At 56.2% G+C, this 25,032-nt stretch overlaps 3 protein-coding genes across 3 annotated transcripts; all 3 read right to left on the bottom strand.

The window, feature by feature from the left end:
• Positions 1–430: 430 nt before the first annotated feature.
• SRA1 (steroid receptor RNA activator 1) lies at positions 431–2,119 on the bottom strand. Its single transcript, XM_083871771.1, has 5 exons — positions 2,051–2,119; positions 1,635–1,760; positions 1,271–1,479; positions 979–1,087; positions 431–873 (listed from the first exon to the last, which is right to left on the bottom strand). Exons 1-5 carry the CDS (start codon positions 2,073–2,075, stop codon positions 620–622), a joined length of 723 nt encoding a protein of 240 aa, XP_083727897.1. The 5' UTR covers positions 2,076–2,119; the 3' UTR covers positions 431–619.
• A 150-nt stretch (positions 2,120–2,269) lies between these two features.
• APBB3 (amyloid beta precursor protein binding family B member 3) lies at positions 2,270–6,512 on the bottom strand (the record flags this gene model as incomplete). The annotated part of the gene is made up of 13 exons (XM_083871653.1): positions 6,426–6,512; positions 5,330–5,520; positions 4,943–5,019; positions 4,634–4,691; positions 4,312–4,452; positions 3,835–3,962; positions 3,714–3,764; positions 3,517–3,631; positions 3,343–3,430; positions 3,112–3,195; positions 2,854–2,969; positions 2,578–2,760; positions 2,270–2,491 (listed from the first exon to the last, which is right to left on the bottom strand). Exons 1-13 carry the CDS (start codon positions 6,472–6,474, stop codon positions 2,270–2,272), a joined length of 1,503 nt encoding a protein of 500 aa, XP_083727779.1. The 5' UTR covers positions 6,475–6,512.
• Positions 6,513–12,766: 6,254 nt separating this feature from the next.
• Positions 12,767–24,988, bottom strand: LOC310915112 (histidine--tRNA ligase, cytoplasmic). Its single transcript, XM_083871736.1, has 13 exons — positions 24,861–24,988; positions 24,082–24,171; positions 22,326–22,445; positions 22,053–22,148; positions 21,192–21,317; positions 19,133–19,240; positions 17,355–17,453; positions 16,217–16,310; positions 15,952–16,079; positions 15,621–15,863; positions 14,392–14,508; positions 13,880–14,026; positions 12,767–13,250 (listed from the first exon to the last, which is right to left on the bottom strand). The coding sequence occupies exons 1-13, from the start codon at positions 24,936–24,938 to the stop codon at positions 13,191–13,193; spliced, it is 1,506 nt and encodes a 501-aa protein (XP_083727862.1). The 5' UTR covers positions 24,939–24,988; the 3' UTR covers positions 12,767–13,190.
• Positions 24,989–25,032: the final 44 nt, after the last annotated feature.

The following is a 25,032-nucleotide window of genomic DNA, read 5'->3' as shown; positions in this document are numbered from 1 at the left end:
GTAACACCTCCCTGGGCATGTGTCTGTCTCTGAGGTCACCCAGGCCTCTTGGGTTCCAGACTCGGCTCTGAGCTGTGTCAGGACAGCAAGAGCCCAGATGGGAGCCAGGGCTGTGGTCAAAGGCTGTTGGCACATTGCCCTCCCCAGCCAGCCTTGACCCCTCCTGCAGCAGGGCTGGGCTCTGGGGCTGCTGTAGCCCCCTACTGCCAGATGAGGGGCCAGGTTTTGCCAGCTCATACAGCACACACACATTACTGCCTGCCCCAGCCAGATGCTGGGAATTCTTCCCTCAACAGCCTGTTGGCCAGAGCCCCATGGCCAAGCCTGATGGAGCAGCCATAGCCTCACTCAGCAATCTCATCTCCTGCCGAGCCTGGGAGCCCAGGCCCTGTCAGTGCCAGACCCTCAGGGAGACTGTGGGAGGGGGCAGGTTGGTGCTGTTTATTAAACATAATGAATCGCCACTAAAATGTCGCAATGATTAAAATCCTCTTTTCCTGGATGAGGATTGGGAGGCAGAGGGGGTGCCCAGACTCCCTCCAGTGGCAGGGGCCCTGTTCCTGCCGGTGGCCCTGGGCAGGGGCTGTCCCGCTCACAGTCCACAGCCCCGTCCCTGGTGTCAGGGCCCCTCCTGCTCCACTTCGCTCGCGGGTTCAGTCGCGGGCTCGCTGTCAGCGCTGCCGTCCGTGCCCCCGGTGGGCAGGGCCCGGGTCTCGGTGTCAGCGTTGCCGTCGTTCCCCCCGGCGGGCAGGGCCCGGGTCTCAGCGATGAGGCGTTTGACACCCACCATCCACTGGCTCACCTCGTTCACGTGGTCCACCATGAGCGAGCGGTGGATCTCGTCAGCTGCATCCCAGTGCTGCTGCTGAAGCTCTGCCAGGACAGGGCACCCCGTCAGGGGCACAGGATCCACCGTCCCGCGGGTGCCGCTGCCCCAGGGCCCGCTGCTGGTGCGGCTGCAGCCCCTTCACCCCGTACCTTGCACCAGGAGGCTCATCCTCTTCCTCACTGGTGCCGACAGCTTCCCCTGAGCCCACGCGTCCTCCAGCACCGTCAGCCGCCGCCCGATGTCATTGCACACTTGTTTCTGGAAGCAGAGGTGAGCTGGCAGTGAGGGGATGTGCCCCCCTCAGCTCTGGGGAGCCCCTGGGGCAGGGGCGGCTCTCCCCCTGCTCGGGTCTCCTGGAAAGCGGCCGCCCCCGCCCGGCTGCCCCGGCTGCCGCACCTCCTGCACCGGGGTCAGAGGTAGCGAGAGGAGCCGCGGCCTCACCTGCACCGTGGCCCGGCAGGCGTCCAGGGCCGCCCGCAGCGGGGCGAGGACGGTGTCGGCGGACACATCGCACTCCTGCTCGGGGCTCGCCGCGCCTGGCCGGCCCTCGGCCCGGACAGAGCCCACAGAGCCCAGCGGGGGCGGCCCCAGCGCCCGGGGCGGCGGCGCTGAGGGGTCGGCGGGGGCGCTGGGCGGCTCCGGGGGGGCACCTGCGGGGCAGAGGCGCCGCGCCCGTCAGCTCGGGCCCCCTGGCACCGGGCCCGCATGGGGGGGGCCCGAGGGGCCAGAGCCCCGGCTCGGCCGCCCCCAGCACCGCGGCCGTGCGAGCCGGGCCGGGCCGGGCCGGGCGGGGAGCGGGGCTGACCTGGGGGTGTCCCCGCGGGCGGGGCGGGGGCCCGGCGGGTGAGCGGCGTCCGGCGGGAGCCCCCGGCTTGCGCCTGCAGCCCATACGAGAACTGGGGGGGGTCGTTCCAGCCGCGCTCCCGGTTCCCTGCGGCAGCGAAGGGCGCGGTGAGACCGGAGGGGACCGAGGAGCCCCCGCGCCAGGCGGGACCCCCGGCACGTCTCCGTGTAGATATCAGTCCCTCCCGGCGCTCCCCACCCCCGGCACGGCCCCGGCGTCCCCCGCCCGCGGCCCCCGGAGGAGCCGGTCGGTCCCCGGTCGGTCCCCGGTCGGGCCCCGGTGGCGCCCCGCGCTCGGCCCGGGCGGACCCGCCCTGTCTCGGGACCGGGACCCCCCCCGCACCGGAAGTGCCGCGCGCGCGCCCCGCGCCCCCTCACCCGGCTTCACGTAGGACTCCGCCATCCCGCCACGTCACGCCCGGCCCCGCCCCTTCCGGCCCATCAGGCGGGAGGGGCGGGGCCGGGCCTGTCCCCGCCCCGCCGGGGCCGCGCTCGGGGCTGGGGCCGGGGCCGGGCCGGGTCGGGGCCGGGGTTGGGGTTGGGGCCGGGGGCTCCTCCCCGGCGGCTCCAGCCCCGGCCCCGGCCCGGCCCGGGCCGCTACGGGCTGTGCAGGAGGGCCCGCCGCAGGCGGAACACCTCCAGGAAGGAAAAGAGGCCCCGCTTGCGGGCCCCGGGCCCCGCCCCGCCGCCGCCGCCCCCCGCCTTGGCCGCCCCGCGGGCACCGTCCCCCGCGGCCGCCGCCCCGGCCCGGCCCCGCCCGGCCCCGCTCTTCGCCCTCGCCCCCGGCGCGGCGGCCACGAGGCACTTCTGGTACTGCACCTGCGGGGACACGAGAGGCGGCGCGGGGCACTCGGCACCGGGGTCCCGCCGCCCTCGGGCCCGGGCGCTCCGGCCGCGGTGCTCACCATGCAGGCGGCCTGCACCGCCTCCGAGATGGTGCCCGCGTCGGGCTCGCACCAGAAGGCCGCGCACTGGAAGCGTCGCCCCGTGTCCACGATGAGCGCGAAGGTGTGCGCGTCCCGGCCCACCCCCAGGAAGGTCACGTACCGCACCTGGCACTCCCAGATGTGCGCCGCCTCCTCGGGCTCCTGCGGGGACCCCGCGGGCCCATCCAGCCCTGGCCGCCGCCCGGGCAGCTCTGCCGGGGGCAGCGCCGTGCCCGCCCCCCGTCCCCTCCCCACCTGCGCCGGGTGCACCCTCATGGCCGTGTCGGACACGTAGATGAGGGAGGGCGTCCAGTTCTCCCGCCCGGGGCGCCTCGTCAGCTTCTCGATGGCCTCGTTCAGCACATCCATCCCTGCAGAGAGGGCACCCCATCCCATCGGCGCCGGCTGCGGGCGCGGTGCGGGCAGGGGCCGCCCGGAGCCAGGGCACGGCCGCCCCGCGGCACAGGGGGGTTTCCTGGGCGTCCCCCGCTGCGGGGGAGCAGCGGCGCTCACCCATGGCCCTGGGCACGGGCAGGCTGCCGATGTACAGCGCCTCGTAGGTCTGCATTGACTGCCTCACCGCCTCGAGGATATCCACTGTCAGGACGGGAGAGGTGGTGCTACCCCTGTGTCCCCCGCTGTGTCCCCAGGGACCCCGGGGAAGGAGCCGGACAAGCCAGAGGGCTCTGGCTCACAGGCGGGCAGTGGGCAGGGGGAGCAGCCGGCAGTGCGGGGGGACGGTACCTTGCAGCGGCAGGTCCTCGGCAGAGATGGGCTCCAGCGTGGCGGCGCGGGGCAGCCTGCTGCTCGCCACAGCTCGCTCGGCCACGATCTGCAAGAGACGGGCGTCCCGGAGCCTCCCCTCACCCCCGAGATCCCCAGGCCATGCTCACACCCTCCGGGGTCCCTCCATCCCACCTTGGAGCACATCTCATGCAGGGCCTTGGCGATGCCCTTGGCAGGCACGTTGCAGTGGAAGACGTGACACTTGAGGACGCAGGTGTCCTTGTCACTGGCCACAAAGGCGAAGTCTCTGCAAGGCCATGAGCCAGCCAGTGAGACCCCGACAGAGGCAACCCCCCGCCTGTACTGCCCCCAGCCCTGTGCCCCCTTACCTGTCCCTGCAGCCGTGGTGGCAGGCAGAAGGGAGGAGAGGGGACAGGTCACTGCTGGGGTGCCTCCCCCAAGGGGGCAGAGCCACCCCCCGGCCCCCAGCTCTGCCCTCGCCCCCGGCACCTGCCGTTGTCGCAGCCAACGCCCCAGACACGGATGTTGAGGATGGGCTGGCGGTGGATGAGGCTGCGGTCGAGGGGGTCCACCAGGCTCATGGTGTCCTTCTTCAGAATCATCACTAGGTCCTGGCCCTGCAGCGGGGCAGTGGTTCCCTCAGCCTGGCAGACAGCCTGGGCACCCCCAGTGACCAGCCACTGTGTAGACAAACCCCTTCCCCACCAGCCTACTCCTCCCCAGCTGTAGGGTCAGCCCTGTTCCTCCCCTGCCCTTCCCAGCTACCATTCCCATGTGTTGGGACCCACCCTGGCACTGTTCCCAAGGAGCAGACCTGTCAGACCCACCTGCTCTACACCTGGGACCATGGGATGGATGCCCTGTGTGCAGTTGACTCTACCACCTGCTCTCCTCCAGCTCACTCCAGCCTCAGCAGCAGCGGCCCTGGGGCAGGAGCCTGCCTGGCAGCACCCCCCAGGCTCTTACCTCACCCTGGTTCTCCGCAGAGCCCTGGCCCTTGCTGTTGGAGAGCTGCTGGATGCAGTTGTTGACAGCAATGCTGCTCTTGCCAGGTGCCAGGTCCTCCTCGGGGATCTCCACCCAGCCCAGAGAGCGCACAGCAAAGCACTGAGCAGAGACACGAGGCACCTCAGTGCCACTGGCACAGCCACCTCCGTCCCACACCCCTCACTGTGCCAGAGTGGTCACCCCTGCTCTGGCTCCCATCCACATCCCTGCCAGCTGCCACCCTCCTCCTGTTGTGCCAGCACGGCCCACGCTGCGGCAGTGGAGCTGGCGGGTGTGGTACCTTGGAGCCGGGCTCTGCGCTGTGCTGGAAGTCATCTCCATGCCAGGACAGTGAGTGCCTGCAGAGGGATGGGGCACTGAGGGGAAGCTCTTTCTGCGTGCTCCTGGGACACCCAGGGAAGGATCAGAATGTCCTGGAGCCAGCAGACCCCCGTGCCACCAGCTGGGAAGCATCCATGGGGGTGCCCAGCACGGTCCTGTTGGTTTCAGCATGGGGGGCTGCTCTGGGGGGAGCACCCCAGCACCCAGTGCTGGTCAAGGATCAATGGTGCCCCACAAACAAGCCAGCAAAGCACAAGGATGGCCCTACCTCCGGGACAGCGAGGCCATGGGGCTGGGAATGGGCCGGTCCTTGGCCGAGTGCTTCGCTGCAAGGCCCTGGCATTCCTGCGGGAGAGGAGGAAAGGGGTGACAGCTGCAAGAGAGGCTCCAGAGAGGAGCCTTCCCTTCCAGGACAGCAACAAGCTTGTGAGCATCTGGGGTAGTAGAGTCCAACTAGGATGAGCCCCAGGATGGGACCTGCTGGAGACTTTCAAAGGGCTTAACCCCAGACACAAATGGGCTGAGCAGGACTTCAGGGTCACACAGGATGCTCCAAGGGGAGGCTGGACCAGTCATGCCCAGAGGGCTCTTCAGCAGGATTCTGCCAGCAGTGGAATCCAACACCAGCCCTCACACCCCTGCCCACATTCCCTACCCTTCCCTGGAGTGTGTCCTCTCCATCAGCCTCCGTGTGCCCTCCTGGGCCGGTGGTGCGTGCAGGGTGCTGCCACTGTGTCGTGCCTGTTGGCACATGCCAGTAATAGGTACCCAGAGAGTCACAGATTTTCCTCCAGCTTGGGGGGAGGTCAGGGTCTGTCTCCAGGCTCTGGTCGCTCCAGAGGTTGTCTGTGCAGAGAGAGTGTGTGATACACGGAGCAGGGAGGAAGATTCCCCCAGGTGCTCTGAGGAGCCAACAGCTTTGCCCAGCAGTGAAAGGGTCCTGCGGTGGCCTCTGGGTGCGTGGCTGGGCGCACGGGCCGGGAGAGGAGCCTGGCAGGGAACGTGGCGTGGTGCCAGCAAGGCTGCAGCGGTGGCAGACCCAAGTGCAGGGAACTGCCTCGCTGGCTCCCGGGGGGACAGCGGAACCCCGGCAGGGCACAGAGGGCAGGGGCAGCCTGGGCCTGCCGGGCCGGGAACCTTGCGGGGCACCCAGGCTCACTCTCGGCTCGCAGCCACCGGCCCAGTGGTCCCTCGGCCGGGAAAGGGGTCGGGACCGACGCCCGGGTCTGGGCAGCGGATCGTGCCCCGGGAGTGCAGCCGGAGGGTGCGGTAGCCGTGGCCCCCGCACCCCCAAGCCCTGCGCGGGCACCGACTGAAGCCCGTGGCGCAGCACGGCCGGAGCCAGCCCGGGCCCGCGGGGGCGGCGCGCTCCGACCGGCCGGGCCGCGGGGCAGGGCGGGGTTCCCGCGGGATGGGGGTCCCGGGGCTGGGAGGGTCGGAGTGCTCCGGGGATGGGGAGACCTGGATAAGGAGGTGCCCCTGGAGCGGGTGGGCTCCCGGCGACCTTGGCGGGGCGGGGAGCGGCGGGGCCGGAGCGGGCCGGGCGCCAGGGGCCCCGATCAGCACCGCGGACAGCGCCGGGCGCGGCCGCCGCTCCCTCCCGCGGGGCCCCGCTCCGCCCCTCGGCATCGGCCCCGCGACGCGACCCCGGCCCCGCGACGCGACCCCGGCCCCGCAGCTCATCCTCGCTCCTGCAATCCGGCCCTGACCCCGCGGACCGCGCCCGTGCCCGCCCCGCCCGCCGCGCTGACCGTCGCAGTTGACCAGGACGATGGCCAGCATGTAGTCCTTGCCCAGCATGGCCCCGCCGCCCGCCCGGCGCGGCGCCCCCGCCGCCTGCCCAGGCCCGGACCCGCGGCGGCTGCGGCGGGAGGGGCGGGACCGGGGCGGGCCGGGGGCGGGCGCTGGAGAGAGCCGGGGGGGCGCGGGGGATCGCCTGGACGGGGCTGGGGAAGGGGCGGGGGTGTCCGGGGCCCTTGGGGTGTGTCTCGGGACAGAAAATAGGAGTTAGGGAGGGAAGGGGCTTTTGGGGATGGAAAGGTTTCTGAGCGCGATAGGCAGCAGAGACAGGTCAGCCCCTTGTGCCTTCAGGTTCGTTCCCTTCCCCTCCATCCACTCTTAAGGTTCCTCCATTCCCTTCTCTGTCCCCACAGATCACCATCATTCCTCTCCACCCACGTTTATCGCATGTTCATTCTCTCTGCCCATTCCCCTCTTCAGCAGTCAGTGCTGAAGGCACCCAAATATTCGTGCTGGTTACCTTCTCCTTCTCACCAGGGGCTGAGAGCTTTGCATCTCCAGTTTGAGACTTTTTTCCATTCCATCCTGGCTAATGCTCAGTACACAGGGACAGAAGCTCTTGAGACAGTTGTTGTATTTGAATTCCCAATGGAGCTCCTTGAGTACTGCTCAGGGAAAAGTCCTTCCAAGCTACAGGTGCCTGATGAAATATTCCAAGATGGTTTTCTGTTGGTGACTTGTCCAGGCAGTCCATCATGGCCTCTTCACCTTTTCCTCTTCAGAGCAGTTTTTGGAAGTGCAAGATGAATTTTCCATGTTTGGTCCCTCTCAGTGACAGATTGCCTCTTTGCCAGGCCTCATTCATGCATTCCTCATTCATGGGGATAACATGTCCCTGATTTTGTGAGACACCCTCCTCTTCTTTATGCATTTTAACCTTGCTCACCTGGGCTGAAAACAGCACCAGCTCCATAATTCAACTTTGCAGTTGTCCACAGAAATTTCTGTCTCCTGGTGGCAGCTGCTTTTTTGGATACAGGGTTTCTCTTCTGCATCTGTCCAGAGCTAGTCAGATTTCTAACACTTCATTCAAGCCCTGTGTCCTTGGGACATTATTTGCCTAACCCAACCCAACCCCACCCAGCAGAGCAGGGGAGACTCTGGCTCCCTGTGCTCAGATATGTCTGAGGGCTCACAGGTCTCTCCTTGACTTCTGCTTTCCCCAGACTTCCACCTTTTCCAGTTTCCAGGGGTTAGCTCCCTCCCACCAGAAACAAGTTTATTGTGGTGACTGGGAGTGCTCTGGTCTCCTCTGCTGCACATCTCTCCTTGTCCTTATCCCAACACACACTTCACCTGCAAAAACCACACTCAGCTGGTCAGATGGGAGGCAACAACCCCAACACAAACTATCCCCACTCCTCTTGTGGCTCATCCAAGTCCTCCCAAAGTGAAGGAAACTCTCTCCTGTCAATGTCATGAAGCTTAAGGGCGATGATGGCCCTGGTGATGTAAGACTTACAGCAAGGGAGGAGAATTTGGGGATGGCGCAGAGCAGAACCCATGGATTGTATGAAATGGCATATGGGATGTTTCATGAGAAGGGGAGAGGGAGGGACTAGGGGAGGAAAAACACAGGAGGACAGAAAGAAAAGAGAAAATGTTCTGGTGGTGTGTAGGCAGTGCTAGATATGCTTGCCTGCCTCAGCAGTGTGTTTCAGCACTGCAGGCTGTCCTAGACCCTCATTAAATCATATTTCTTCTGTGCAGTGGTGCTCCCTGTTCAGAACTGCCTGGGTGAGAGTGGGGAGGAGGAAAAGGATAAGGAAAGTGCAAGGACAAGGATAAGGGAAGCCTATACCTATTATACTTTTCAGAGAACGGTATGAGACATCTTGTAATTCTAAAACTAATAATTTTCTGGTGTTGGCCCTGAAAAGTGAGAGAACTGGGTTTGGTTTGGTTTGGTTTGTGCTTGAAGTAGAAGTACAGTGGCAAGTGTAATTTTTGGTATTGAGTTAGAAAACAAAACTCTCTTCTTCTGGCCTGAATAATGAAATCCCAGAGAAGGGGAGTAAGATTTCTCCTTGTAAAGATTGAATTTTATCTTCCTAGTAATCATCAGCTAGATCTCTTCACAATATAAGGGGGATCTCTCAGCCCCTCTGACACTTCCCTCAAAAAGAGAAAAAAACACTCAATGGCTTCCTCGGAGCAGTCTGGGTGCTCAGATCTGTCAACTGCAGATCAAAAGGCTCCTAAAGAGGCTCATTACATGTCATGAAAACATTCTGTAGCTGAAATCAGAGTCAGATCTCAGCAAGTCCAGCTCAGTTTTACCTAAGATAACAAAACAGATAACTTGACTCCTGACCAGACCTTCTGTATATGCCATATTTCCAGGGGATAAACATAGCAGGTTTCTCTCTGCACTGTTCCTGAGACAAAAGACATAATCTCCTTAAAGAAAATATCCATTTTCCATCAGGTAATTTTTCTTCATTCTCTCTGGAGAAGGAGGGTTCTGATGTGACAGATCAATACCTTTCAGGTTATGAAAACCCCTCATAAAAGAAATCAAGTGAAATATTAGGTAGCAATTCTACTTTTCCACTCCCAGCTATTAGAAAACCAAGATCATGCTATGCAGCCCAGATTCAGTTATCTGTAGTTATCAAATATCCCTGTCCCAACACCCCACCTGGCAGAAAACCACAGTTTAAGCTGTTTCTGTGCTTCCACCATCACTTATTCCACCTCAGTTGTGCAACTTAAGCAGAAACAAAAGGAAGAGGCCACAAGATGAACTAAGACAGGTCCAAATCAACCCCTAAATCTATGGAATCAAGACTTTGAAAAGCAGAAAAAATCCAGAGTATCGCATTTGAAACTGTAATTCAAATAAGCCTTTTTTCCCCTGTTTTACTGCCTGGTTCCTGTAAACAGCACTGATTTGCAGAGCTGCTGTGAGCTACTGGCACTCTGGCTTTAATTGGTACATGCAGTTCCATCCCATATCCCACAGAGTTCTCTGGAGCACTGCCTCTTCTAGAAGTTTTTTTTAAGAAATGCTGTTAATATCCTCTGATCATTTCACACCTCTCTTATGATACAGAGTGCAGAACTATCTACAGTTTCAATTTCTTAAGCTGCTTCACACACACTCAGATAACACATTTAAATTTTGCTGTCACCCACCACTAATTCATCTGGGAGAGCCTGGGGGTGGGGACTGAGGATGAGGAAATCAATTCCCTGCCAGTTTGACGCACACACACTCTGGAACACAAACAACTAATATCAGGAACCTTCTCAAACGAACTTAAAATCAGCAGCTAAAATGTTGAGTGTTAGTAGGAGTAAATGCTGCTCTTGGCTTCATCTAATTTCTTGGAGCAGTTCTGATGCTTCCCAGAACCAGCACCTCAGGCCACCAACAGCTTTACCTGTTCTGGTCAGACCTTTGCAACTCTTTAATCACCAGATCACCAGCACTACTTGGCTGCTTTCCTTTGCTAATTCACAGGATTCCTTCTAGTGATGTGTAATTATTATATCAAGAGGTTCTAAGCATATTTTGACTGCTTTAAACCAAAATCTAAATGGCCTCCATTGCAGCAGTACTGCTCTTTTTTATTAGTTCCACCACCCAACAGTTATGATGAGTAAAGGCTTGAGGTACACACTAAAAAGCATCACAAGGAAGCATAGAAACCTTAAGCTGTGTAAATATATGGGGGAAAGTCTTGCATCAGCATCAAACTTCAGCTACAGAAATATCTTTTGTCTTCATTTAAACCAGATAAGAATTAGTGCCTGGTTATTACTTAATTTTTAATAAGGGCACTATTTAATTTTAGTTTTCTAAGTTGAACACTATGCAACATACTTATATTCAGCAGTTTATGAAGAGGAAGCTCCACTGGCCTTATTGCAAAGGTAAAACACAGATTATCACCTACATTTCTACATGTTTAAGTATTTCCAAACAGTTCATCAGCCCACTGAGGCAATGTCTGAAATCACTGTATGGTTTCATATTTTGTGTTACACTAAGTTTGTTCTTTTTTTTCTTTGGTTATTACCAAAGCCATCAAACAACAAAAATATCTGGGTTTGTTTTCATTTTAATGATGAAAGTAGATGCTTCATTTACTAAAAAGGTTCAATTCATATTTACTATCTGTGCTCCCTGTGTTTTAACCCTGCTGGAGGTTTTTATTTCAACAGCCCAAGGCTGACATGAACAACCTTTAGAAAAATGTAACTGCAAACATTAATGAATGTCTAAAAATATAATTAAACATTTTAAATGAAAAACATCAGCAAAGGCGGTTTTCAATGCTCTTCTTTGCCCTTTTTATCATGAAATCATTAAGGCTGAAAAATGTCTCCAAAATCATTGAGTCCAGCCTGTCACCAACACTGGAGCTCTGAGAGCTGGGTCCAGTTGTTTTGTGCATCCAGAGATGGTGATTTCACCCCTGCCCTGGGCAGCCTGTTCCAGTGCTTATCCACCCTTTCCATGAAAAAAAAAATCTTCCTGATGTCAAGCCTGAACTTCCAGTAGTGCAGCCTGAGGCCATTTCCTCTTATCCTGTCCCCTGTTCCCAGGGAGAACAGTCTGATCTCCACCCTCCTCTCAGGGAGCTGAAGACAGCAAGTCTCCTTTTGTCCATTCTGAGCCCCCCCAGCTCCCTCAACTGCTCTCAGAGGACTGACACTGCAGACCCTTCCCCAGCTCCACTCCTGTCTCTGGACAGGCAACAGCCCCTCATAGACTTTCTTGTCTCGCCCAGGACAGAGAGGAGTCCCTGGCCGGTCCTGCTGTCACACCACAGCAGGTTCAGGGAGATGCTCTTGGCCTCCTGGGGCACGTCTGGCTCATGTTGAGCCGCTGTGAACCAGCAGCCCCCGGGCCTTTCCAACAGGGCAGCCTTCCAGCCGCCCTGCCCCAAGCCTTGCACTGCCTCTCCCTGCCTTTGAACCACTCTCCTGCATTGCCTTGTGTACCTTGTGTTTCCACTGATTATGCCGCACTTGCCTTTTCCTCCCTACCCGTCCCTTGCCTCACAAATCTCCCACTTGCCTTGTCCACCATTCTCTTCCCTTCCCTTCCCTTGCCTACCCCGTCCTTGCCTTCTCCTCCAATGCCGTGATTTCCTTCCCTTGCCTTGCTGTACCAATCCCTCCTCTGCCAGCCCGTTCCATGCCTTGTTTTTCCGACCCTTTCCCGGCCTCGCCGTCCGGCCCCGCCGGCTCCCCACAGCCGCTCCCCACAGCCTCCAAGCCCCGCCCACCCCAGACTGAGGCAGCGCCCGGCCCCGCCAATCCCGGCCCGTCTTTCTCCGCCTTGTCCAATCACAGCCGCCCTTTCAATCTGGCCGCCGTCCCGCCAAGCTCCGCCCACTCAGTCGCTGCCCGGCCCCTCAGCCCGGCCCCGCCCCGCGGTGTGCCTGAGCGCCGCTCCGGTGGAGCCGTGGCCTCTCTGCGGCGGCCCGCGGCAGGTGCTTCTGGGGCCCGGGAAGGGCCGGCGGGGACTCCCCGTTCAGGTCCCGGCCGGGAGTTCCCCCCGGGGGAAGGAAGGGACGGCGGGGAGCGGGCGCGATCGGCCCCCGGAGGGGCGCCGGCGGGAGCAGAGCCTGAGGGGAGAGCGGGACTGGGGGAGATGAGCGGGGCGGGAGCAGGCGGGCCGGGATTGGCTGGGGCGGGCCTGCCTTCGGGCTGTGATTGGCTGGGCCAGTCGCTCTGTGCTGTCAGGCGGGTATAAATAGGGTGCACAGGGGCGCGGCGAGGAGAGGCGAGGCAGGAGCTCCGAGCGGCGCACGGGGCAAGGGAGGGGGTGGCAAGGTGTGATAAGTGAGGCCTTGACCTCTCTTGCCTTAACTTTCCTTCCCTTGCCTTGTTCTGGCTCCTCGTTCTGCCTTTTCCTAGACCTTTCTTACCTTGCTTTCCCTGCCACTCCTCTGTCTTGTCTTGCCCTTTTCTGCACAGAAAAGATGTACTGTTTCTTTATTCATGTCTAAGCTTTGTTTAGAGAGCCACAGGCTTAAGAACTGACCTGGTTTGGGGACATCAGGCAAAATGCATGGCTGAGGGGTGAAGGGGGCTGGGGGGCACCCTGAGCCACCCACAGGAGACTGGGAGGTCGCTCATAGAGCTCCACCCAGCTGTGGGGGCTTGGCTGTGCACCTGTCACAGGGGTTGGCAGCACCAGGGGTATCCAGAGGGAGGAGGAAACATCACAGGCAGAAACATCGACAATGACCTTTAAAGAACAGCTCTGGCTCAACGAGGCAGGTGAGCAAATCCCTGCCCCAAGCAGCAAACAGAGACAGGAGTCACAGCAAGGGACAGACAAATTTATTATGTTTCTGGGAGCAGTGCCATTACATTTTGTTGGGGATAAGGTCACTCCCCTGCAGCCAGAGCAGAGAGACAGGCTGGGATGGTTATTCAAAGTGACGGGAACAAGAAGCTGCAGCCAAAGCCCCAGGATCTGCTGCCAGCATGGGGCTCCATGGGTCGCTGTGGCAGACGTGGGGCTGGTGCCTGCCAGAGCCACTTCCTCAATGTCTTTCCAGAAACATTCTCAAGGGCCAGGGCATGGCACAGGAGTCAGGGCAGCCTCTTGGCTCCCACCGGGGAAGGAAGGGCGTAAGACAAGAATAAATACAGCTTTAAAAGTCACCCCAATACCCCACCCACGGCTGCACAGCCTGGTGAAGGCGTTTGTGGAAGGACGTGTGTCAGCTGGAATCCAGCATCCAAAGGGGTTAACACTGATTCGTTCGTATCCTGATCTCCTCCACCAGGCTCTCCCTGCGAACATTGACCTGCACAGGGAGAGCAAAAAGTTCCTTCAATGCAACTCCAGCAGCTTGACACATCACCACAGTCGTGGCCCTGTGTGTCAGGAGGTAACACCAAGGTGTCACCAGTCTCTCTACAGGGATCAAGTGGGCTGCAGCAGCCACAGAGCTGAACCTGTAAGAGCAGGAAATGTGCCAGCAACCCAAATAAGCCCCCTCCTGAATAATGGTTGTAAGAATGATTCTCTTGCCACACTTTCCTATTGGTTCCAAAGCTACTGATCTAGGTGATCTATGCAGTGATCTTAGTTGGTGATCTGTGCACTGATTCCAGTGCTGCCTGTTTTGGGATCTGTCCTGAGATAACAGACACAGAGCAGCCCTGCAGTTCAAGGCTAACCATGTTCTGTTCAGTCTCCCTCACTCCTAGAGCACCACTTAATCATCCCTTCATGCTCCAGGCTCCTCAACTGAGGAGTTCAAGGAGGCCACGTGACAGGAAACTCTTCAGACCTGGAGACAGCACTTCATAACTCCAGGAAGATGCAGGGGGCAAGGAACTGGACTATGGGGTGTTACAGAAGTTGCTGGAGGGCTGGTTTGAGTTGGGCTGAAGGGTCACCTAGCCAACCCCACCATGGCACAGGCCGTACCTCCTCCCTGGTTGCCACAATCCTCAGCTTGACGACTCCATCTTTGAGCTCCTGCTCGCCCACAATGGCAACGAGAGGGATGCCTGTGTCCTCACAGTACTGCAGCTGATTCAGCAGCTTGGGGTTCTTCTTGTACAGCATCTCTGCCTGGGAGAAAGCCAGAGCACAACACCATCATCCAACTGGGATGTTCCACTGGACCCCTTCAACTAGGCACTGCTGGGCCAGTCTGGTGCATGTGAGGTTGTGTGGTGGGGACAGGATGGACTCATGGAGAAGGCTGGGCACCAGGTTCAACAAGGCCTTGCAGTTACAGGGCTAACCAAGTCCTGCTGCCCAGCCCCTCCTAGAGAGCCCAGGATTTGGGACATTGAGAAAAGTCTCCATTCAGGAAGGCAGTCTGCTCCCCACTTGCTCCGTGCAACTCCTTCCCAAAGCAAATCCAGATCTGGTCCATTCCCGGACAGAAAGTGAACCAGGCAGCTCTGGACTTTGCCATCACCCAGTCATACCTTGATTCCAGCATCCCACAGCTCAGAGATGAGCTTCAGTCGCTCTTCAAGGAGCTTCTTTTGGGCAGAGGCCACCAACACCTGTGTCTCTGTTGTCCTGATCTTCTCCTCAGAAGCCTAGAGAGGGGACAAGACCCAAAAGATGCCACAGACACACCAAGACACCTGAGATTCTCTCAGCAGGATGGGTCACCACGCAGCTCCATCACTCTAGCAGTGAAGAGGACTGGACTCAGAATCAACAGAATTAACTCAGGGAGTCAAGGAGATCCCACAGATCCCATCCTAGAGCGGAATCAATTTTCTGTGATGTGTGCTTAACACAGCCTCCCTCATGTTTCTCCACACCCAAGGGCCTCCTAAATATCTGCTCCAAGCAGCTCAGAAGCAACACACCCAGGAGAATGTAGACAAAGGCAGCTGCCTGCTCTACAGCTGAGGTTCTAACTATGGGTTAAACAGCAGGAAGCTGAATGCTCCACCAGTCCCTGTGGCAGATGTTGGATACTCCATGTGGCATTTCCCTGCTGCCTTGCTGAAGGGAGAAGCCTTTAAAAGGTCACCTGCAAAGAAACAAACCTGGCCAGGACTGGAGGTAGTGGAGGAGGAATTCAGTTTCTGTTTAGAAATTCCCATTGTGTCTGGCTGCCAAAAGAACCAACACCAGACTCCTAGGGGAGGGGAACATGTAGCCACATTTTGGGAGCTTACCAAGACCTATTTAACACCCATTGATTGGGAGGGAGAACAGTACAACTTTGAGGAGGGGGAAGAGGAAAAAGCTATCCGAGAAACCCCTAGAGGCACTGCAGTTTCTGCCCTGGAACATGTGATCTCTGTCTGGTCTCTGTAGTGCCATAGGCAGGACAAATAGATGTGTCAGGCTGCTGCCTCCCTTGCAGAACAATGCTGCCTCACCAAGGAGGACATGGGCTCACATGGATGTCTAATGCAGTGAGGAACACTAAGGTATTTGCCCCTGCTGAGGATTAAAGTGCCCCCTCTAGCTGCAGCTGGAGAAGCCATGTCTGAGGGCTGTGGGAAGAAGGGAGCCCCAGATACCACCTGCCAGGCCAGAGAGAATTGGAGGTTATATCCTGGTTCTGACTCCTGGTGCAGAGCACAGCAGAGGCCTGGCTGGCTTCTCCAAAGACTGGGGTAAGGAACACTCACTTCAGCATCTGCTGGAGCAGGGGATTAACCATTAGCTGAGCACCAAAGGCACTTACCTCCAGCCTCTGTTCCAGGATGGAGAAGATCCTCTCGACCCCAATGCTGACCCCTACGCAGGGCACCTTCCTGCCCTTGGGATCAAACATCCCCACCAGCCCGTCATAGCGGCCGCCTCCGGCCACGCTGCCAACGCTGACCGGCTCCTCCACGTGCTGGTTCTCCTGCTGCAGCAGCACAGCCTCAAAGATCACCCCCGTGTAATAGTCCAGGCCCCGTGCCAGGCTCAGGTCGAAGGAGATCTATGGGGCACAAGAGCGGCCCCGTCACCACCTGCTCGGGGCCCACCAGGGCAGCCCCCCCTTCCTGCCCCCACACCTCCTCACTCACCTTCCCTGTGATGCCAAACAGGGTCAGGTACTCAAAGAGCAGCTTCATATCCCCCAGCCCTTCCTTGGCCAGCTTGTTCTGGGACAGCTTTGGGTCCTGGAGAAGCCGCTCGATCAGCTCCAGCCCACCTGTGGGGACCAGCCGTGCCTCAGCTGTGCCGGGGCAGCAGCGCCCGGCGCGGTGGCCGCGGCCAGCCCGGTGTGTGCCCTGCCCCCTCCACGCCCAGCCCAGAGCAAGGCCAAGGGCACCAGCCCGTGGTGCTCACCGTGGAGCTGGACGTACTCCCCGATGCGATCTGCAGCCTCGGGAGAGAGCCCCTTCTCTCCCACCATCTCACTCCTCACTTCTTCCCAGGGCACCTGTGAGGGGAGAGAAGAACATCAGGGACACTGCACCAGGGACATAGGCTCTCCTCTGCATGGCAGAATCCCATCATCATGGTTAGAAGGTGCATGAGAGAAGTAGCAGCTCTCAGAGCACAGCCATGCGTGCATAACTCCCATTTCTTGTCCCCCTGCACAGCCTGTTTGTATCCCAACCCTATAAAAATACTTTTAGTTTCACTTCTGGCCAGAATCAAATACCAGCATTGTATAACCACCAAGTCTGAGAGCCATCTGCTGCTGTAGTTTCCCTGGTTAGGTACTTAGTCATAAACACCACTCAGGAAAGTGTTGCTGGTCATGGAATCACCTGGAAAGGTGTGAAGTATTGGGTAATGAAAAAAACCCACTGTAAGCATAACATGCTGTCATCTTCCCACTGACCAGGGGTCAAAGAGAATCAGAAGAGTCTTGACCAATCCAGCTGCACCGAGATAAATCACAGGGACATGATCCCATCAGAAAGAAGCCCCGTGTTCCCTTCCCATTGCTCTTTCACACATACACAGCCCCCAACTTTGGTCACACCTCTACATCTGATTTCTGCTAACAGGGTTGTGAGTGAGAATTCCCCCAGCTGCCTTGATTTTACCATCTGATGAGTCCTCCACAGGAAAAGGCAGTTAGTTCACCCTTCAACAAAGAACCATGGCCACATCAAGATGAGACACAGGCTGCTGTTTTTAACATGCCCTAGCCTAATTTGGTGCAGGTTTCCATGAGCCTGGTTCATAAGCAGCAACACCTTGAGCAGGTGACAATTTGGGATATTGAACTTCCTATGTGAATAGCATTTTTCCCCTCCCACCTTTGCTTTTATTAGGACCTCATGGCATAGTGGATAACAAAACAGAAGATCCACTCTTCCTATGCAAATGTTGTGCCCTGCATGTATCCCCTCCAGGGATAGGTGGGAATAACTCAATGCCTATCAACATTTTCCAGCCAATTCTCATGGACCATGGTTCATTCTCTGAGACTCCAGCAGCAGCAGATGCAGCCTGGGGCTCCAGCCCATACCTTATCCAGTTTGTCAACGCTGGAGCAGATGGTTCGGAATTTGCTGTCCGGGACCCCACAAACCGCAAACATCCCATCGAGGATGCGCCGGTCATTGACCTGGGAAAAGGGAGCAGCATGTCAGGAATTATGAACTCAAGCAGATGCTTCAGCATTGTCCTGCTTCATTCCCCTGTAGTTTTAAGCATGGAAGAGAATATAGGAGATGTCTATCAAGCTGGTTTTTTTTGCTATTTGTAATTTCTGTTTCCCATTCTTGGCGAGCTGAGTTTCCCAGAGCAGACCAAATAGCACAACTGACATTGACCAAGCCTGGGCAGAGACATCACATTTCCTTCTACAGCCACAGACACCTCCACTCAACAAAGAAAAAAAAAACCATCAGGGCCTATGAGTCTCTTCATGTGGACATGTAGAAACAGTTCAGGAACAGACCACAGCCAAGGAGATTAATTCAGAGTATTACCCTACACTGTCAGCATAAGAGAAAAAGGACATCTGATTATGTTAATCCTCAATGAGGATTTATTTTTTAAATGATAGTATACTGAATTCTGTAGCTTAATTATGCTCTGTAAGAGTATGTAATTAAGGCCAAAGACTCAGCTGGATTTCCATGGGTAGTGAGAATGTCTACAGTTAGTCAGAAACAAAGAAACTGCACAGGAATTTGGAATCCTCCAGCATCAACATGAACCATAAAGTGCCTTCTGGGAGACAAGAATAACCACAGGCAGGTTATTCTGTTGCTCCCCACTGCAGGAATGTCTTCATCCTCAGAGGCTCCACTTTCACCACTGCCCAAAACACCCACTTCCACCTCACCCTAGACAGGTTCAAGGGGAAGTACCTGGCCCCTGCCCCATGGGGCTGCAACAGGAACACTATACCCAGTCTGCAGTGCCCAGGAATGGCACAGGCTCCAGGTCCCTCACAGATCCCATTGCCCTTCTGTGCATCCAGCCCTCCTACCCATTGCTCTCCTGCTCCTGTGCACCCTTCCCATCCTGCCCCACCTACACATTGAGCACTGTTTGCTGCCACCCCGAGGGAGCATAGCTGTCTGGAGGCAACTAGCAAGCTCAACCTACAGTAGGGCACAACTCCTGGTCTAGAAAATGCTTCAGCTCCAAAAAGGACTTGGTGGAAAGGCAGGGGTCTGCAGGCAACACCACACACACTGAGCAGATGCCCATGCTAAGGAGACATCAGGACCAGTGATGAGGACAGGAATCCTGGACCAGAGCCTCTTTTACTGCAGGCAGTGAATATGACAATCACCTGCTTAGACAGATATTAGGAATAAATTCTTTATTATAGGGGTGGTGAGGCACAGGTTGTCTAGAGAAGCTGTGACTGCCCCGCTCCTGCAAAAGTTCAGGACCAGGCTGGACAGTCCTTGCAGCAACCTGGTCTAGTGGAAGTTGTCCCTGCCCAGGGCAGGGTAATGGAACTGAATTATATTTAAGGTCCCTTCCGACCCAGACCATTCTATCATTCTAGCTAGCTGCTGGTATCTTGCAAGGGACCGTGGTCAGGTCTGGAGAGAACACTGTCAGCTGCAGCCTCAGGAAAACTCCTGTCATTCCCAGCTCAAAGCTAAACCAAGTGAGTGAGGTCCAATCCTTAGCACAAGGGGAAGCACATTTGCTTCCAGGCAGAGAGGAGGGACAAACCACTAGGTCAGGCCTTAGAGTAGGAACAGGTTCTACTGTGTAAAACCAGAGGACAATGACCACTGCATCCCACGGTGGCACAGAGAACCCACCCAGCCTCACCTTGATGACAAAGTCCCCGAGCTGCAGGTCACTCAGGATCTCGTGCACAATCTTCAGGCACTCGGCATCGGGAATCATCGGGTCAAACTGCCCGGCAATGTCAAAGTCCTGGGGGCAGAGGAACAGGCAGTGAGTGATTCAGCACCACAGCACAGCTGCAGAAAAATAGTAGCTTCAGCTGCTGGTAACAGCAGTTTGTATACAAAACCCAACAGAACTGGAATGTGAGGGAACACTGTCCCTTACAGATTCAATCCAGAAGGGACAGGATGTGGGTTTGGACTTCTACCATGGAAGGCAGCAGGGCTCTCCTGTCCACTGCATTTCAGAGTTCATACACTGTGACCTGCTCCCCTGACCCAGCAGTTGCTGTGTGACACTCTGAAACAGAGATCCTCAAAAAACAACAGAAAAGAGGAGCAGCAGTAAATAAACAGAACAAAGGAACCAGAGAGGGGAGGAAAAAAATACTTCTGATTTGTTATGACCTAAATGCCAAATGTTTTGGCTTGATTCTTAGAATGCTATTTTTAATACACATGCTAATCAAGTTAATGACTAGGGAAGGCAAGAGAAGCAAACAAAACCAGAGTTTCAACTGCTAAGACAGAAAAAGGAATCGGGAACCCTGAGTGGTCCCCACCAGACATCACCAGATGAACTAGCACATAGAAGAACGAAAGCCCACTACCAAGATGCTTTAATAGGCTGGTATCCCATGATTGGGAACAACATCAGTGTTCTGAGAGAAATAAAACACAGAAGCAACAAGACAGCCCTTGTTCAACTCCTGTTTAGGAATTCCCAAATGCAAAGTCGTCAGTGAGATTTTGAGTACAAGAATAATTTTCATTATGTGGATATATTTCAACAGGGCTGCACCAAGCTCTCAAAATAAACAGGGACATTGGAGGAAAAGATGGGATCACATAGTTAACTCCTGAGTCCAAAAAGGCTGATGCAATCCCTGGGAAAGTTGGGTGAGGAAGTACAGGAAGTACACAGAAGTCAGGAGAGTGTTGATATCGCTGTAAATAGCACAGATGAAATCTCACTGAAAACAACCCAAACAAACGGGGTTGGGGGGGGGGGGGGGGGTGGGTGGGCACGGTGAGTTATATTGAAGAAAAGCTGCAGGAAAAGGTCCTAGGCTGAGAAAAGCAGAAAAACATCTCCAAGGAGAAAAGGTAACAAAAGTAACAGAGATTGATTTAAGGAGGTGATGATTTCTCTAAACATTTCCCAAATGTTTACCTGGGAAAGGAGAAGAATATATATCAAGGGATGACAGCTACTGTTTTAAGAGTTTAACTCTTTAAACAAGAAGAAGGAAACAATCAGATACAAATAACTTTAGCTTGGATATTAGAAGACCATTTCTAGCTATCCTAGGAGTAAGATCTTGGAGTAGGAGATGAGACAGGAGGCAACGACCCCAAGTCGTTTGTAAACAGGAATCACCAAGCCAAAGCTGGAAGGTATTCCCAGGGGTTATATAATGAAGTAGGAATATTCTCAAACAAAAAAAAAATTGTTTGCAATATGAGTCCCTGGGGACTGTGTCAGTAGGGCAGAGCAAAGCTGTTCCTTGGGGCTACCATGAGAAAGCCACAAAGGAAATTGCTTTGTTACTTGTTCTATAATTTAGCCTCTGGGTTTTCCCTTCTTTTGAAGTTAAAATTGACTAAACACAGAATGGAGGTAGTGTATGCTACTGCCTTGCCTGGTTTGTATGTCCTGCTAACACACTCAGAGCTGAACTGTTGCCAGATTTGGGATCAGAAGGAAATTCCTCCCCATCACCCATCCAGCAAGCACTGTGGGATGGAGCAAAGAGCTGCCCTCCCATGCAGTGCAAAGGAGGTGATACCAGGGGCTCTGACAAAGTTCCACACCATGCCAGCACTGTGTCACAGCTGTCACACCCACTCTCCCACCCTCCACACAAAGAGAACATCAGTGGATCCTTCAGAGCTTTCCACAGCCACAGGGAAGGGTAACACAGCCTTCCACAGGCTGTCCCAGGAGTGGACACAGTGTCCCTGCCCACAGCACTCACACACTGGTAGAACTCGCGGTAGCGGCCCCTGGTCATGGCAGGGTTGTCCCTCCTGTACACCTTGGCAATGTGGTAGCGCTTGATGTTGGTGATCTTGTTCATGGCCAGGTAGCGAGCAAAGGGCACCTGAGACAGAGTTAAGGATGGGAACAGGGAGGGATCACCCCCAGTTATCAGTCACAGGCAGTGCTGGGTCTTCACTGTCTCCCACCCAGCACTCCTGGGGAAAAGGATTGCTAAGAGACAGCTGGAGTTATCTCAGCTCCCCAAGGTCTCCACCCATGCAGCCTCCAAGTGTCCCTCCAGGCTTCTTCCAGCAGGACCTCAGGCTGGATCTCAGTCTCACATGGGCTGTATACTGCAGCAGCCTGGCCTGGGAACACTTCTTGGGAGAAACCACACTCAGGACAGATCTTCTTTACTTCCATACACATGGGGCATGAAGCTGTGGCAGGGGAGGGTCAGGCTGGATGTCAGGAAAAGGTTCTTCCCCCAGAGGGTCGTTGGGCACAGGAACAGGCTCCCCAAGGAAGTGGTCATGGCACCAAGCTTGGACAGAGCTCAAGAAGCATTTGGAAAACACTCTCAGGCACATGGCTGGAGTGTCCCGTGCAGGGTCAGGAGTTGGATGCTATGATCCTTGGGGTCACTTCCAACTCAGGATATTCCATGATTCTAAGCATTCCTTCACCAAACAGAGATAATGCACAGTAAATAACTGAGCAAGGATTCTGCACCCACTGAACCACACTGCCTGCCCATGCTCTCCCTGTCAGTTTGAGGTCCTCCCTCCCCATCAGGACAGCACTGCCCCAAAAGCAGGACTGCCAAGGCCCCCCAGCACCAGCTGTGGCAGGATACTGTCAGGTCATAGCGCAGGGACAGCAGCTCTCCTCCCTGATCTTTTAGATCATAGATGAGCTTGGAGTCTTCACCGTACTTCCCTGTCAGTGTCTCCTGTAACAAAACAACACACGACAAACAGCATCTTCAGTGACATGGGGATCAGCCCTAGAGTACACAGAAAACAAGGAGAGAAAGGGGGAATGCCTAGGAACTGAGGAAGGAAACTCAACCCTCCAGACTCTCGGCTGCAGGGTCCTCACCAGCTCAGCCAGCAGTGTCCTGACCCACCTTCAGCTCGAAGACGGGCGTGTCGATGACCTCAGCCCCGTGGCGCTTGAAGCAGGAGATGATGGCTTTGAAGGCCCTCTCACGGATGGCCATCTCCTTGGGCCCAAAATCCCGCGTGCCCTGGGGTGAGGGGAGCAAAGGGCACCTTGGGTCAGAGGCATGACACGAGAAAGATGCCAGAAGCAACAAGAAGAAGCTGCCATACTGCTAACAAAGCCAGAGAGACCAGGTCTAGACACCAAATATTGGTAAACAGCACCAAAAACGTTGGAAAACATCAGGACACAGCTCAGACAGAGTCTGTTATGGTCTGCAGAGCAAAACCCAAGTCAGGGGGTTCACAGTACGGGAAACAAAGGAGATAAAACAGATCCAGCAGTCAGACTTCAATGCTTTTGAGCCTGACAGTGCAACCAGGACTGTCCTCAGCTCTGATCCACACCTACTAGCCAGACCCCTGCCCAATGAGCCATCCCAAAGGTGGAAACAGAGGACAGACATGCTCTGAAGCTGTGGAACAACCACCAGCTCTGCAATTCCCAAACATAGGGGAAAACCATCTTTCAAAATGCAACACCTGTGAAATGTCTATGATTCACAGGGCCATGCACCCTTTCCATTTCTTTGGTGCCAAGGATCACTGAATTATTTCAGTGACCACCTTTATGCTCTCAGTAATGCATTAATCATTGTTAATTAGCTAGACCTCCAAATTCCAGTTTATAAAATGAGTTAGGAAAGAGGAAGCATCCCCATCCACAGATCACTCAGGTGGCCTTCAGCTTCCACCGACAAGCCTGAGATGGGCTGGAAACTCAACTGAGTTTCTCTGGCACACAACAGGGCTGCAAAATCCCCTTCTTCACACTTTTAAACAGTGAAATACCCTTCCACTTTCCAGGCAGTACACCACAATTACATTCAAAAAAACAAGTCATAAAAGAAAATGGACAAATAGACAGTTTTGAGACATTTAAATACTGGGAATAAATTCTTCCCTGTGAGGTTGTCCAGAGAAGCTGTGACTGCCCCATCCCTAGAAGTGTCCCAGGCCAGGCTGGATGCGGCTTGAAGCAGCCTGGGATAGTGGAAGGTGTCCCTGCCCATGGCAGGGTGTGGAAGAAGATGAGCTTTAAGGTCCTTCCAACACAAACCATTCCATGTTTCTATGATTTTCTATGCCAGTGGCATCACCATAGCCTGGTTTGTTTGTGAACATCCCACGGAAGCAGGTGGTCTCTGATCAGCTGACAGTGATGAAACATTCAGGTTACAAAGTATTTCAGAAAAAAAATGCATTATGGACACTATTCTTAGGGGCCTGGAAACTAAAAACTACTTGTAAAGGAATGGTCCTTCCACAAGAGGACACAGAAATTCCAGCAGCTGGCCAGACCTGTCAGTAAATGGGATTACTCAGTCCCTCAGACTAAGGGCAGACATGAGTCCTCTTAACCTGGGCAGTTACAATAAAGTTTGATTAGAAGGGAATTTCCTGAGCACACCAGCAGTGGTTGGAAGGTCACAGAAGCACCCAGAAGTTTCTCCAGTGGGTGGGTATCTGGGCTGAATGCTGTTGGGATGCTTTCATCCCTCTGCCTCTTGCTACTAAAACTGAAAGTGGAAACAAAAATGTGAACAAAGGCAGGCGTGGCCGTGCTGGACTTTGGCCCACAGACGTGTGGGGGGTGCTGGGTGGGTGTTTGGGGGAGGACATGCACTCAGAGCGGCACAGGAATGTGCTGTAGGGAGTTACCTTTGGAGTCTTGAGCACAAACTTTTGTTTCCCCTCATCTCCTCCCAGCTGTGCCTTCATATCCAGCAGCTTTGCCACTTCCTTTGCAATCTGGGAATGAAGCAAGGAGGGAGCTGGGGATAAGACCACCCACCAGGCCCAGCCCACTGCCTTCCCCAGTACCTTCAACCTCAGCAGTCCCAGTGCACCTGACCCCACAACCTCAACACCCCACTATTCCCATTTCTCAGCAACTAGACGGGCATTCCCTGCTCCTCTCCAGTACTTCCCACTTCTCACACGAGCACCCCAATCTCAGCAACGCAAACACCCCCGCCATTCCCTGACTCCCACGACCTCTGTTACCATCCACAGCTCTCTCCCCATTCCTATCCCCACCAGCAGCAGCTCCTGTTACATGCACCGCACTGGCTGTTTCCAGCATCCTCCTCCCAACCCGAACTCTCCCAAGCATCCTTCCCTTCAATCCAACACCGGCATCACCAGTTCCCTCCACGAGTCACCCTCAGCCTTCCCAGCCCCGCACTCCCATCCTTGCCGACAGCCCTTTTCCCACTGCCGCCGGCCCCAGCGCAGTGACCCCCACACCCGCACTCCCAGTCTCGCACCCTCGGCCCAGGAGCCTTCCCCCGGCCCGGCACTGCTCTGCCCGAGTCCTTCTTCTCCATCCTCGCCCCGCCGGCGCCCCAGTGCTCATTCCCCGTCCCTTCCAGCGCGCCGCTCCCAACTCATCCTGCTGCTCCCGGCCCCCTACTCGCAAGAACAGCGGAGCCTCGCACCTCGTCGGGATCGGCCTTGTCCTGTTTGAGCCTCCGCACGGTCTCCGCCTGGGCCCGCACCGCCGCCTCCTCCGCCATGGCCACTCCGCGCCCGCCCCGCGCATGCGCGACTCCCGCCCCGCCGCCGCGCACGCGCGGCCCCGCCCCCGCGGTGAAGGAAAATGCGGTGGGC

The sequence above is a fragment of the Zosterops lateralis genome, assembly GCF_965231275.1.
Source record: "Zosterops lateralis genome assembly, chromosome: 14".
Classification (NCBI taxonomy): domain Eukaryota; kingdom Metazoa; phylum Chordata; class Aves; order Passeriformes; family Zosteropidae; genus Zosterops; species Zosterops lateralis.
The sequence above is the reverse complement of the archived record's forward strand: the minus strand, read 5'-3'. Positions and strand labels throughout refer to the sequence as shown.

Bases quoted from the DNA above. Each gene is read 5' to 3' on its own strand.
- LOC310915112 (XM_083871736.1), bottom strand. From the start codon at position 24,938: ATGGCGGAGGAGGCGGCGGTGCGGGCCCAGGCGGAGACCGTGCGGAGG. The intron at 24,172-24,860 runs GTGCGAGGCTCC...CTTCATTCCCAG, and splicing joins ACAAGGCCGATCCCGACGAG to ATTGCAAAGGAAGTGGCAAA. The intron at 21,318-22,052 runs GTATCCTGCCAC...ACTCTGTCTCAG, and splicing joins CCCTGCGCTATGACCTGACA to GTGCCCTTTGCTCGCTACCT.
- SRA1 (XM_083871771.1), bottom strand. From the start codon at position 2,075: ATGGCGGAGTCCTACGTGAAGCCGG. The intron at 1,088-1,270 runs GTGAGGCCGCGG...CTCTGCTTCCAG, and splicing joins CCTGCCGGGCCACGGTGCAG to AAACAAGTGTGCAATGACAT. The intron at 874-978 runs GTACGGGGTGAA...CTGTCCTGGCAG, and splicing joins GATGAGCCTCCTGGTGCAAG to AGCTTCAGCAGCAGCACTGG.